We start from the raw sequence: 15843 nt of genomic DNA, 5'->3' as shown, positions 1-15843 counted from the left end.
AAGTAGATATCATTTAAATCATATATATATGGGAAGATGACTTTAACCGACAATAAGACCGTGTGAGCTATAACATAGAATCCAAAGTATACCCACATTGGAAGAGGGGAGACTACTTGCCAAGATAGAACTCCGTCAATTTTACATTTATTCTTTAACTTTAACTTTAAGGGATTTTGTGTATCCACTACCTTAAGCCTACGAGGGCTCCTATAGAGGCACATAGTTAATGAGACAAGGACTTGCTACTAGGATTTCCTAACCAAATCTCACTTCAATACCCCATTCGGTGCTAAGTCAATTCCACAAAATAGTTTAATACTTCAAAATAGTCATAGCATATAGCTTAAGAATTCAAAACATCACATTCGGTAGAATAGATCATTAAAACCACTAGTGATTCAAATATGCAAGAATTGTCCTTATTGCATAAAGAATCCTTTGTTCATAGCATTTCATTATTTTTTTCATTTCATAACACTCTTTTTTTATCATAGACATTGTTTTCATAAACATTCATTTGGAGTCAAAAGCTTTCAAGTCAAACTTCAATGGAAACATAATAAAACTAAGTGGATTCTATTCAGTTCATCGTTCAAACATGCTTTTCAAAAGAACCATGCATAAACATTATTAATCGAGTCAATTCAAAACATACTTTAAATAACCCACCATTCTTTTCAAAGACCCATAATAGCTTGAGATGGGAAATCCCATAATAGCTTGAGATAGAAAACTATTTGAAATCCATCAATTCATGAAATTGGGTAGTAATATAAGCTTACACAAATATAAAAGCAATAATTTAAACCATATCCTAGAAATTTGAGAAGGATTAAACAAGACCCGTTTGAAAATATATAAACCTAAGATAGAAAATAAGGGCATTCATAGGTAGTAATCAATTTCATGCAATTTGAGTCAATAAACACAATTTCAACCATACTTCATGCTAGTAAGAAGAAATTAAAAGTAACCATAAAGAATTAATATTTGAATTCAAAAGAATTAGTTGGAAAGAGTTTTAGGACTCCATGGGTGGAAGATCCCATAAATGAAGAAACCCACATACCTTAGAGTGAAGCTTGAAGAAGAATTGAAAAAGTCTTGAGAAACTTGAAGTAACCTTGATGCTTGGTCTTCAATGGGGTGCTTGAAATCCTTTAGTTTTGATAGGAATCTTGAAGGAGATGATTTGGGAAGGAGGAGGAATGAAATCTAGGGTTTTAGGTAGTAAAAAGGGTGGAGAATAACCCTAAAAACCATCCAAGACCGACTATATACATTCAGCGAATTGTCCAAGAAGCCCTCAATCAAAAATGGAAATTTTTGCTAAATTTTGAACTATTTGGGAACAAGTCCGCGATGCAAAGATATTCTATTTCAGTATATTTTCCTCCGAAATGTCATGACCCAAGCCTAGGGTCTATATATGACACGGCAAATGAGACACCCGGGGTACCTCACCTAAGCCTCTTAGCATTCATTAAGCATTTCATTGATAATGATAAAAAAAATCAAACAGAAAATAAAAGGGTTGTAGGGACTAAGGGGCTTCACATCTAATAAGAGTCAAAGACAACATAACATCTTTTTATATGTCCAACCATACCTTCTACATTAAAGACTTGGCGGGGGATAAGACATGTCCCTAGCTCACCCTTACAATAAGTGTTAAGAAATGTCTTAATAAAAGTCTTAATATTCTACATAACATAAGCTTAGAATAAAAAGGGTGTTGTTCCCGAACCATGGAAACTCACCACAAGCAATCTTCAAACTAATCTAAGCTAGCCACATGGAGGAGGTTGATGGAGCGACGTCGATTCCTACATGGTGATATCATGTAGGCAAAACTATGCATTAGTACTTTGAATGTACTAAGTATACGAGTATTTTATGAAATGAAGAACATAAGAGAGACATGAGTAAGCAATATACATAAGTGAATATGCATTATACATCATCATATGAAACCTTAAAACATTCATTTTATGGGAAAGTGACCATAACCGACATTTAAGACCATGCGAGCTAATATATAGAATCCAACATAACCCCATACGTTGGCACGGAGAGACTACTTGCGGGTAGAACTCCATTCAGTTTACATTCAATTATTTAACATTTGGTGGATACAAAGTCCTAACCGACAAGGGCTCCTATGGTGGCACATAGTTAATGCAACATGAGACTTTACTTAAAAACCCCTTAGGTCGAGTACCCATCTACATGCTACTATTGGTGCTAGGTCATATCCCATGGAATAACGTTTGAACATCAATATAGCAACTTTAACATTAAAACATCAATCGGTGGAATAGCTCATTAACTTTTGATTTATAATATCATCATGGTTGTCATGCCCTATTTACCGTTCTACTAATGAACCTTGACTTATAAGAAAATTAGGTCAACAATCAGTGATGGTATTATGGGTACCATGCTAATCGGACCTTTCTTTTTGGAAAAATGTTCAAAAGTATTGACGGCCTATAGGGATTCATACATGTCATATCGTAACCTTAAATATTTTATTTGATTCAATGTGAGAATTTTCTTTTAACATTGAAATCTTACTTTGGCTAAAAAGCCCTTTCATCAATCATTCATTTCATAAAGACTCTCCTTCATAAATATTTACTTCATAACATTCATTGGATTCAAACTTCATTTCAAGTTTACTTTATCATAGGAAATTGTGTGGGTTCATTTCATAAAGACCTTCAAATACATTTAAAGAATACGTGTATGCATGAGAGTGATATAAATACATCAAATCAAATATCTTAAAAACAACCCACCATATGCACTTTAAAACTACCTTTCAAACCTTCATATAAGAACCTTGATAAACCATCCATTTCATTTAAATAAGAATCATCATAAGTCAATATAGGTAAATAAACTTCAAATATTCAAGAATCTATGCATTTGGAATCATAGTACGAAAATCCATAAAAACTCATCACTTGAAATTAAGAATCAACATACATATATATATATATATATATATATATATATATCAATATGAGTACATACACTTAAAATATACCATAATCTATGCATTTGGAACCATTATGTAAAATCCCATAAGATTTCATCATTAAAATTGAAATACTAAGTTGAGAAAATATTTGGGCTCCATGGGTGGAAGAACCCATGGATGAAAACCCACATACCTTAGAGAGTAACTTGAAGAAGAATTGGATAAGTCTTGATGTTAGGCCTTAAATTGGAAAACTTGAATCATTGAGTTTGAGAGCAAAAATTGGAGGGGATGATTTAGAGAGAGGAGGATGAAGTTTAGGGTTTTGGAGAGGTGAAAGACTGAAAAATGACCCCCCAAACACGCCTAAGTTCGTATATATTTATTTAGGTAATTGTCCAATATGCTCTTCATCAAAACAAATCTAGAAAATGGGCTCAAAATCCTGCAGGCGCTACAGTGGCACGACGCGCCAAAAGCCAAATTGTTGCAGCTTATTTTGGGCACTATAGTGGCGTCGAGCGCCATGCCTAAAATTGCTGCAGTGATAGTCTATAGTCATTAGATAGTTCATGGGCCATCTAACTCCTAATATTCTAAAAGTTATAGTCATTTGAAGTTGACTCTTATATAATCTTATATGAAAACTCAATCGGTGAAGGATCTTTGAACTCAACTTAGTACTAGAGGTTACGTATGATAATAATTCACCTCTAATACACATCAGATACTTAGGAATTAATTCTAAAACATATATAAAATTAGAAGTCATTGGGCTCAGGCCTATGAGAATAAGAAGAACGGCTCGGGTCTTAGCTTAAAATATTTTTGGGTATAACATGTTGCAACAACATATAACGGACCAACTATCCATTGAACTTGAAATAATATGGAATATGCCTCAAGTGGCCAAAACAGGTATCTTTAAAGTCATGATAAAAAAGTTCATCAACTAAAGATTTTCTAAAATCATGATAAAGATCCATCCTTGCTCTTACAGAAATTTTTGCAGGAAATGATCCTATACTATTCATCCAAGTTGATAAGCCATAGGAATCACTAGATATATCTTTTATAAAAATTGGCAAGGATAGGGGATCAACCTCTCCACTAACGGTATCTCTACTACTTTCATCATCTACGCTATCACTTTCCGCTTCACTAGACTCAACATTATCACTGTGTTTGACACTACTATCGTGGTAGTTGTCAATATCAGCCATTGTTCCAGAATCTAACTCAGCCTCTTCGACTATAATTGTTTTCTTTTTTGAAGTTTTCAAAACTTCTTCAGCAACCTTTTGTTTCTTAGAGTAGTAGGAGTAGATCATTTTATGATGTTTCCGCCTCTAGTTTTAGCCATAATATACTATCTACATGCACGATAACCAACAAGAGTAAAGCTATCAACCACTGGCCTATTAACAGAACCATAGTAATGCTCAAATAAAAAATCCAAAATAAGTACTACTTTTAACAAAAATCAACCATGCAATGACAGAAATCTCCAGAAACATAAGTAAATTTGACCTTCAAAAAATTTCGATCTTCAAAAAAATTGGATCTTAAAAACTGTAAAAATCTCAAAATATTCAAAATCGACTTGGATAAACATAAATATTCAAAAACCTTTTAGATATATTCCAGGTCAAAACACCATAATAATGCAAAATCAAGAATATGAAAAGAAATTAGAAAAACTATATAAGAACAATTAAACTTACCTGAGAGTTCGAACTTGAGGATGACAGCTTTGAACTACAGAAAACTTGAGGGTGAGAGCTTTGAACTCCAGAAACGGCTTTGTTCTTGGAGAAAGCTGTGAGTTATGGAGGTCGATGGTTTCGAGTAGTCGGGAGAAAGATGAAGTGGTGTCTCAAAGAAAAGTTCAGAATGAACTTTTCTGGAATGAAAAGGTCTAGAGTATATTTGAATCCCGAGGGGTTTTTAAATATTATTGGAATTGTGACATGTAATTTTTTAATATTAAAATTTATATAATATTTCAAATATTGATAAAATATATTTTTATAAAACTTGTATTTTATCTCCAAGTTTTTGTAATGTTAAAAAAAATTCATGACCCCACAACTCAAGTTTTTAAAATTTTAAAGAGGTCCATGACTCTACAACTCAAGTTTTTAAAATGTTAAAGAGGCCCTTGGCCCCACAACCCAACCCCACTTTTTCTTACTCTAAACCTAAAAAGTAAATGAAAAAGAAAATAAGAGACTGTTTGTTGAATTAAGTTACAGGGTGTCCCCAATCCAATTATTCTCAACTTAGTACTCATGTTCGTTTGCATGATAGATATGTGTTGCTAGCCTGAGAGTTCATTCCCACTTTGCCAGCCAATCTGCAAGTTGATTGGCTTCTTTGTAGCAATGAGTGAACCCGACAGTGGCTTGTCTAAGCAGTACAAAAGTGTCTTCGATTACTTTATTTAATTTAAAACTTCTAGCTTTTCCATCTTTGAGCATTCCTATGATTAGCGAAGATTCTTGTTCGATGTTAAGGTTAGTGTAACCGTTCTGAATGCACCATTTGCAACCATACCATGCTGTCTTTGCCTCTGTTACATTGTGATTGGAACACTCTATCGGGACTGAAAAGGCCATGGTCAACTCTGCTTCTTCGTCTCTGAGAACCCCACCAATTCCAGCCCTTCCAGTACTTATGTTGAAGCTTCCATCAGTGTTGAGCTTGAGAATTCCTTGCTCAGGACTTTGCCAACTCCATCAGTAATCTGGGAATAGGCTGCAAATTGACAAGATTGTGAAAAAATTCCTTCCAAGGAAAAGAAAATTTGCATCCAAGAAAAGACTTGATGGTGGCCGCTTGAACTGTCCAGTTCACTTGTTGCTCAAGATTGTATCTACTAAATTTCTTTTGATTTGCATGCCTGCAAGCGCAAGTCTATTTCCAAATACAACAAATAATAATAGGAGTAATATGTAATATCAATTTATGCACATCATTCTTTACTACCTCTTTATATTGTGCTGCTCCATTTAGGACGTGATATTATTATTGAATTTTGTTATCTTAGTTTAATTGTGTGTTATGAATGAATACGCACGAATGTCTATTGTAGATTTTTTTTAACTTGTTTATAGATGAAAAGTACCTTATCTAGCTCAAAATATCGCACAACTCCCCTAGGTTTACAAATTATGTTTTTTCGTTGGTGCAAATAAACTATTTTCTTTGTTGTACTAGTATTGATTAAGATTTTGAAAGTTGAGAATAATGAATTCTCAAAATATCTCCACTAAAATTAGAAAACAAGGTGGAGGTTGATATGATCTTAGTCGAGTTGTTTTTCCCTTTATTTTCAAAAATTAAAAGGGGAATGGAGCAATGATAGAGTATCAACCCTAATATGCTTTGTTAGGTACAGAAATTCAAGAATCAATTTAGGTCTTGAAACTTCAAGTAGATATACCACTAGCGTCTTCTGATGATTAGTCATCTCTTTTTCATTAGATATTGACTAGTATTAAATTATAAAATTATTATTGTAATTGTCTATTCCTCCCATATATACTAGGTTTAAATTATGCCATCAGAATTTCATGACATAAAGTTCTTTCACCTTTTCAAATTAATTTCTTATAGAGATAAAATAATTAACTAGTTATTTTTTCCACCTTTGGACATTTTTTTTGTTGGTCGGTTTGCTTAGACCCACACAACGTAGTTTCAATTCATTATCTTTTGTATTGTGGAAATTTTCTGCTTCCATGAATGTAATGGAAGTTTGGCTGAAAAGTGTGCTCCTAAGTTATCAAATTATAGTTACTGAATTTGAATGTCAATCTTATAGGTGCTTGATTTGAAATTCGAGTTTTCTGCTCGACTATTTTAGATAGGAGTGTATTATAATCCAGTTTTTTCATCTAACTTTTAAGAAGTTATTTTCATTAAACTTCTTAAAATTGGTACAAAAGATCGAAATGATACTAGATATGCAAATCAACGTTAATTTTCATTACTGGATATCCTTACCCCGCCACCCCCACCCCCCTAAAAAAAACTACTAAACTAGAGCCAGCAAAAGCAAGAGAAATTTAAGAAGAAGACAAGTACTTCAGTATGAACTCATCAATTATTTGAAATTCATAAATTTTAAGAGATTTTTGTAAATAAGAAAAAAGTAGAAAAATAATGTAATTAGTTCTTAACACTACAAAATTTATGTAAATTACACTTTATTAAATCCAAATCTTTCTAGACATGCTTCTTTGTGAATTAATGCTTTAATTTTTTGGTTTTGCATATTTGAACTTAGTTCATTTTATATATTTTAAAAATGATGCTGAGCATAAATTTTAAGAGATTTTTGTAATTAAAAAGAAGTAGAAAAATAATGTAATTAGTTCTTAATATTACAAAATTTATGTAAATTACACATTATTAAATCCAAATCTTTCTATACATGCTTCTTTGTGTATTAATGCTTTTTTGGTTTTGCATCTTTGAACTTAGTTCACTTTATATATTTTAATACTTCAGGCATGTGATGATGTGGATCCCATACTTATTTATTCTCCCCCCCCCCCCTCCCCTCTCCTCTCACCCTTCCGTGGTCCTCATAAGATCTATTTATGTAATTGTGTATTAGTATATCACAATTTTTTATACTATTTACCTTGTGGATGAATTACAAGTTTTTGATTTTCTAGACGACTGACAAATTTCTATACTCTCTAATTAACGAAACATTTGCAAAACTTGAGATGAATATTGATTTTCCTATTCCTTGCCATTAAATGGTTATATTTCAATAATGATACAAGTAACTATAGATGTATTTCACATCCTTGTTAAATATGACAATTCTTTTTACTATTTTTTCTTATTATAAAACCATACATCCGATAGAAAGATAAACAATATAGATGTTTTCATAATATGTTTAGTATCTCTGGGGACTTCTATGGGTAGTGTACAACAAGTATCTTCGTGCTTGTTCTATATATGCTACTGGTGAAGTTATCTTCTCAACTTGCCCATTCTAAATATGATTTTAAACTTTTCTGATTGGAATTGCTTCTGTCCAATGAGTCCATGTTCGCCATTCTATGTATGCTATGGAACTTTTTCTGATTGGAATTGATTTGCATTTCTGGATAATTAGGTAATGGAACATGGCCATACTCGATTGCATGCACATCTTCAATTAAAATAGTATAGTTATCAATGATATCATAAAGCAATTTTCCGAGAGGTGTTTCTGTCATCTTCCTCAATAGATTGTTATTCTTAAAGTAGATTGCTAGGGTATTCTTAGAGATTTTATCCTAGATTGATAGTGACACAAGAGGGTGAATGGATATTTTCACATTTTGCATATTTTTGTCAGTCATTTACTTTTGAAACTGTTCAATATTTTTAATGATCTATTGCACATGATCACCCTTTCCATTCGGCAAGTATTATTAGGATATTGTTTTCACTTATGTTATTGTCTATTATGGCTAATAGTTATTATGAAGAAGTATTTCAGCTTTGAATAATTTGGAAATATGCACTTTCTATACAAGTACACATACATACATGCTTGGAAGATTGATCAATTATGAAGGGCTAGCTTTTGTACATGGTTTAAACTTAATAATTGTATGCACAAAAGCTAGCACTTGATAATTGATTAATCTTACAAGCATGTATGTATGAGTGCATGTACAGAATGTGCACCTATCCAAAATATTCAAAGCTAAAAACACTTACTTCATAACCACTACTACTCGTAATAGGCAATAAGATAAGAGGGAACCATATCCTAATAATACTTTGCCGAATTGAAAAGGTGAACCATATACAACATATCATTTAAAAAAATTAAACAGCTTTAAATGCAAATGACATAAACAAAAGGATGCAAAATCTATAAATAACCATTCACCCTCTTGTGTCACTATTAATCTAGGAGAAGATTTTTGAAAATGCCTTAAAAATCTACTTTAACGATAACAGTCTATTGAGGAAGATGGTAGAAATACTTTTTGGGAATCGCCTGATGATATCATGGATCGCTATAATATATTAATTGAAGACGTGCCTTCCATCAAGTCTGGACTTGTTCCATTACCTAATTATCTGGAAATGAAAAGCAATTCCAATCAGAAAAGTTCAAAAGTATACATACAATGGCGAACAGGGACTCCTTGGACAGAAGAGGAACACATGTGGGTTTCCTGTATAGTTCGTGAGGAATCCGTTAATCATGCGATCTTGTTTCCTAGATTAACTTCAAAGCTGATATGAACAAGAACACCAACGCAGGTGGCTACCCATGCCCAAAAGTTTTTCAAGTGCCTCAATGCCACCAAAAAATAGAGTAGAAAACCAAGAGCAAAAGTAAGCATTCTCGATATTGTCACACCCTTTTTTCACTCTCATATCGCGCTGATTTTGCCTTTTTGCATAAATGCTCTTCCTTGTCTTTTCCCTTCTCATCCTCTACCTGCTGAGCATATAACATTAATCTAGAAATATTCATGTCAGAGATCAACAATGTAGCTTTACACTCCTTCACATATCTTCCCAATCCAGAGATAAATTTCCTCATCTTTGACCTCATATCAAAGATCATCTCTGGAGCATATTTGGATAGTTGGATGAACTTTAGACTATACTCCTTAACGGTCATACTCTCTTGTTTCAAATTCACAAACTCTTCTACTTTCGCTTCCCTCAATTCTCTAAGAAAGAAGTGATCAAGAAAGGCTCCCTCAAACTCATCCCAAATAGCAGGCTTAGCATCCTTACCTCTACTTTGTTCCCACTGGTTATACCGGATATTTTCCACATCCTTGAGCTGATAAGACACCAACTCAACCCCCTCGATCTCCATAGCATGCATTACTTTAAGGATCTTCCACATCTCATTAATGAAATTCTGGGGTCTTCATCAACCTTGGAACTCATGAATACCGGCGGATTCATTCTCAGAAAATCTCTAATCCTCGTGGAAGCAAACGACTTTTGAGAACTAGAACTAGGAGTTGGCGAACTCTAGTTACCATTGTGGGAAGCCACTAATTGAGTGAGCATAGTAATCGCTCCTCGAAAATCTGTCTCCAAAGTTGGTACAAGCGGAGTAGTAGGAACTTGAGGTGCCTCGGCATACTTTGCAGGTCGGCCCCTAGTCCTCATGGGCGCATTTCTGACTATGGCATCTCTGTGTTATCAGCATTCCTCTGGTTGGCAGTACGTTTAGGAGTCATTGTCTATAACGTATAAACGCACGAATTAGAAAGAAAGTCTTATAGAGTTAAACTCTATCGCATGAACTCGGATTATGAAAGAAGTGAAACAATTCCTAATGTCCTATAGCCTCCTAATTATAAGTGTGGTACACAACACACTCATAAGCAAGACTCTACTAGACACTGCTTAATAGACTCCCTAGGACTTTTGAACTCTGTGCTTTGATACTAAGTTTGTCACGCCTTGGGAGAGTACCCTAGATGTGCCCGGCACTCGAAAATTATTTCTGGCCTTCAAGAGAACCACTTGGTCCAATCACACTTTCATTCAGTCACATTCTATCAACGGAAGACTCAATCATAAGAATACTATTCATAATTTAGGGCCAAAGGCCAAACATATATCCAATCAACAACTAGCAAGAAGAATAAAGCTAGTCAAAACGAACAATTCAATATTTTCCACACTCTAATCTATGAAGCCTCTATCAACAATCCAGAAGGTGCCGATGACAGGTCCATGGCTACCAAAAATCAAAATAAAAGAAAACTAATCAAAGCTAAAAAGATATTTTGGTATCCTTCGAAAACAGGGAGGACTCACCAACTAGGTGAAAGTGAATAGATCTTCAATGGTGCGCCGATTAATGATCTCTAGTATCTGTCTCTGCATCATGAAATGATGCAAACCAAATGGCATCAGTACGTGGAATGTACGAGTATGTAAAATGACCGAATGAAATAAACATCAAAGAAGAATCAAATCAACTCGGAATCTCAACTCAAGGGAAAAAATAACTCCATCAAGTGTCCTAAGTATAAACAAGAATTTGGTTTAGATGAGACCAATCACATACAATTCAACCCAATCCGACTCAGAGTATTATCAATACCTATATGGGAGTTTCTCTTATCCGACAACCATTACTTATGAGCCAGTGATAGTACAAAAAGCTGACGTTATTTCCACATCCGTTCATACCTTGTCAGGGTATGAATGAATCAACCAATCATGGATCCATAACCAACCAAGTCCTATCATGTTAGGACAATAATTTGGGAAACATTCGGCTTTAATGGTCCAATCCCCTCCTACATTTGGCGACGTAGTTATTGGATTCGAGTTATTACTTACTCTTACCTAATTCGGTGCTCGATACTCCTCCTAGGACTCAATGCTCATAAAACTCTATCCAATCAACTCTATCTAATCATATCGACAAGTCCCATTTGGAACCTTGTCAATTCATCAATTCTATCACAATCAAACCTCTTCCAATCATACTATCCGATCAATCCCAATCACATCTTTCAAGAGTAGTTTAGATATGCATTTATGATAATATGTAATACTATCCAATCATTTCTCCTATTATTTAGCAAATCTTTTTGGGACTCATCAAGACTCCAAGACTCCAGATCAACAATTTAAGATAATCAACATATTTAAGAAAATTAACATATTTAAAATAATCAACATATTTAAGAAAATCAACAAAATATGTTTAACAACTCATACCAACATGAAGCATTTATCAATTTCTTGACTCAACAACATCAATATAACAAAAATTAAGTTAATAGATGAAAAAAGACTCATTTGGACATAAATCTATCAAGAAGCTCATTTCTTATGGACATTCAATCTCAAAGAAGATGTAGGGCACATGGGTGGACTCAACCCATGCTTTAAGTAGCCTTACATACCTTGGTGTAGATATTGAAGAAACCTTGATGTTAGGTCTTCAATGGGGCACTTGAATCCTTGAGTTTTGAGAAGATTTCTTGTTGGAGATATTTGAGAGAGAAGAGAATGGGGTTTAGGGTTCTTTGGAAAGGGCAAAAGACTGAAAATATGATCCCAAAATATGACCAAGTTGTGTATATATGTTTAGGGAAAATGTCTAATTTTCCCTTCATCAAAAATCTGGCAAAATGGGCTAAAATCCTGCTGGCGCTATAGTGGCGCGCCGCGCCACTACGGCGCCAAGCCTGAAATTTCTGAAATTTGGAAAATGGGCTTAAAACCCCTGCACACCTAATAGTGGCACGTCGCGCCAAGGACCAAACTACTGAGGCTAGTTTCTGCTGCTATAGTGGCGCCGGGCGCTACTAGAGTGTCAGGCCTGAAATTCCTATAGTGATCGTCCAGGCCTGAAATTTCTTCAGTGATAGTCTGTCGTAAAATAGTCATAACCTTTGACTCCGAACTCCACAAATTTCAATCTTAGTGGTGTTGGAAGAAGACTCAAATACCTTTAATTCTATAGGTTATGGTCCACCCAGTTCGTTATATTCAAAGAGATATGGTCGTTGGAAGTAGACTCTTATAGGAACTCATTCAGAAACTTGGACGAAATGAATTCTTTGGACTTGGCTTGGTTTTTAGGGATTCCTTGTGACCCTAAATCATATGTAATACCTTAAATTACTTAGGAGTTGCTCCTAACTCATGCATGCACTTTAAAATCGTCGAGTACGATCCTATACGTACATGAAGATTGGTCTGAATCTTAGCGAAAACAAATTTGGGGTGTTACAAGAAAGCACAATAGTAGTGACACAAATATGAAGATGCTCAAGAAAGATGTCTTTTTCTTCTGTATGTAACATACTAAATATTGGTTTGAAATGCGAGGAGGCCCCACTGCCTCATACTCGTGCTTTCGGTTGTCTCTAGGTGAGTATTATTAGTTAAGGTTGTTCCTATCCTCAATTCTTTGAATGTTGGATTGTTGTTATCTCTTATTTTAAATTTGTTACTATCCTCAATTATAGAATCTTGATTTTTTACTATCCTCAATTCTTATTTTTCGATGATATTTAAAATTTTCTATCATTTAAAAATAAATTAAAAATCTCCTCTCAAATACATCACTCTTCTCTATCTGATATATCTCTATCCCCATATTGGATATATACCCACTCCCTCTCGAATACATCCCTCTCCTATGTATTCGAATGCCCTATCCCCTCTCTGATACATCTTTATTCCATCTCTGATACATCCCTCCCTACTCACATACATCCATCATCTATGTATCCAGATGTCTGCTGGTGTATCCAGAAGTCTACTGATATATTTGAAATTCATAAATTTTAAGAGATTTTTGTAATTAAAAAAAGTAGGAAAATAATGTAATTAGTTCTTACCACTACAAAATTTAAGTAAATTACACATTATTAAATCCAAATCTTTCTAGACATGCTTCTTTATGTATTAATGCTTTTTTGGTTTTGCATCTTTGAACTTAGTTCACTTTATATATTTTAATACTTTAGGCACGTGATGATGTGGATCCCATACTTATTTATTCTTCCCCCCCCCCCCTCCCTCTCCTCTCACCCTTCCGTGGTCCTCATAAGATCTATTTATGTAATTGTGTATTAGTATATCACAATTTTCTATACTATTTACCTTGTGGATGAATTACAAGTTTTTAATTTTCTAGACGACTGACAAATTTCTATACTCTCTAATTAACGAAACATTTGCAAAACTTGAGATGAATATTGATTTTCCTATTCCTTGCCATTAAATGGTTATATTTCAATAATGATACAAGTAACTATAGATGTATTTCACATCCTTGTTAAATATGACAATTCTTTTTACTATTTTTTCTTATTATAAAACCATACATCCGATAGAAAGATAAACAATATAGATGTTTTCATAATATGTTTAGTATCTCTGGGGACTTCTATGGGTAGTATACAACAAGTATCTTTGTGCTTGTTCTATATATGCTACAGGTGAAGTTATCTTCTCAACTTGCCCATTCTAAATATGATTTTAAACTTTTCTGATTGGAATTGCTTCTGTCCAATGAGTCCTTGTTCGCCATTCTATGTATGCTATTGAACTTTTTCTGATTGGAATTGATTTGCATTTCTGGATAATTAGGTAATGGAACATGGCCAGACTCAATTGCATGCACATCTTCAATTAATATATTATAGCGATCCATGATATCATCACGCGATTTCCCAGAAAGTATTTCTGTCATCTTCCTCAATAAATTGTTATTCTTAAAGTAGATTGCTAGGGTATTCTTAGAGATTTTATCCTTGATTGATAGTGACACAAGAGGGTGAATGGATATTTTCACATTTTGCATATTTTTGTCAGTCATTTACTTTTGAAACTGTTCAATATTTTTAATGATCTATTGCACATGATCACCCTTTCCATTCGGCAAGTATTATTAGGATATTGTTTCCACTTATGTTATTGTCTATTATGGCTAATAGTGATTATGAAGAAGTATTTCAGCTTTGAATAATTTGGAAATATGCACTTTCTATACAAGTACACATACATACATGCTTGGAAGATTGATCAATTATGAAGGGCTAGTTTTTGTACATGGTTTAAACTTAATAATTGTATGTACAAAAGCTAGCACTTGATAATTGATCAATCTTACAAGCATGTATGTATGAGTGCATGTACAGAATGTGCACCTATCCAAAATATTCAAAGCTGAAACACTTACTTCATAACCACTACTACTCGTAATAGGCAATAAGATAAGAGGGAACCATATCCTAATAATACTTTGCCGAATTGAAAAGGTGAACCATATACAACATATCATTCAAAAACATTACACAGTTTGAAATGCAAATGACCTAAACAAAAGGATGCAAAATGTGTAAATACCCATTCACCCTCTTGTGTCACTGTTAATCAAGGAGAAGATCTTTGAGAATGACTTAAAAATCTACTTTAACGATAACAGTCTATTGAGGAAGATGGCAGAAATACTTTCTGGGAAATCGCGTGATGATATCATGGATCGCTATAATATATTAATTGAAGACTTGCCTTCCATCGAGTCTGGCCTTGTTCCATTACCTAATTATCCAAAAATGCAAAGCAATTCCAATCAGAAAAGTTCAAAAGTATACATACAATGGAGAACAGGGACTCCTTGGACAAAAGAGGAATACAGGTGGGTTTCCTGTATAGTTCGTGAGGACAACGTTAATCATGAGATATTGTTTCCTAGATTAACTTCAAAGCTGATATGAACAAGAACACCAACGCAGGTGGCTACCCATGCCCAAAAGTTTTTCAAGCACCTCAATGCCACCAAAAAATGGAGTAGAAAATCAAAAGCAAAAGTAAGCATTCTCGATATTGTCACACCCCTTTTTTCACCATCCAAGACGAAGAAGGGTTTTTCCAAGTAAAGTGAATGTATTGAATAGAGATTATTTTATTTACAGAATCGTCAATTGGAATGGAGTTATGATGTTCCAAGTCATCTTTTAGAATCTCTAACAAAAGGAAATGAGTATTTTTATTGGACTACGAAAACAAAAGATCAGGTAAGGAATTTTGTTGATCCGAGGAAGATATGTGGTCCCCCGAGTCCCATGGTTCTAGCACGGTCGTTTTTATCAACTTATACTCGACTTAAATTAGTCTTGAATAAATCATTTACTTATGGTTCGCTTAATCTGTTGAATGCGACCTTGCCATTTTTATTAATTATTTTTATCTAAGTCGCAAAGTTGCGAGCGGTATATTATGAGTGCTCTCACTCGAGCTTAGTATTGTAACAATTATTCTCTACTAAAACCGGGACAATTATTTGTCCATTTTCGCTCTTTCTTCACATCAGTAACTAA

The 15843-nt window shown here is 34.0% G+C and overlaps 1 protein-coding gene across 1 annotated transcript; it reads left to right on the top strand.

Annotated features, from left to right (window-relative positions):
- The first annotated feature begins 14961 nt into the window (after window positions 1–14961).
- On the top strand, window positions 14962–15402 carry LOC129870159 (transcription factor SRM1-like). The gene is made up of 2 exons (XM_055944799.1): window positions 14962–15161; window positions 15246–15402. Exons 1-2 carry the CDS (start codon window positions 14962–14964, stop codon window positions 15400–15402), a joined length of 357 nt encoding a protein of 118 aa, XP_055800774.1.
- Window positions 15403–15843: the final 441 nt, after the last annotated feature.

This window comes from Solanum dulcamara, chromosome 2 (genome assembly GCF_947179165.1).
Source record: "Solanum dulcamara chromosome 2, daSolDulc1.2, whole genome shotgun sequence".
In the NCBI taxonomy this organism is placed as follows: Eukaryota; Viridiplantae; Streptophyta; class Magnoliopsida; order Solanales; family Solanaceae; genus Solanum; species Solanum dulcamara.
Note: the sequence above shows the minus strand (reverse complement) of the source record. Positions and strands in the feature narration are given on the sequence as shown.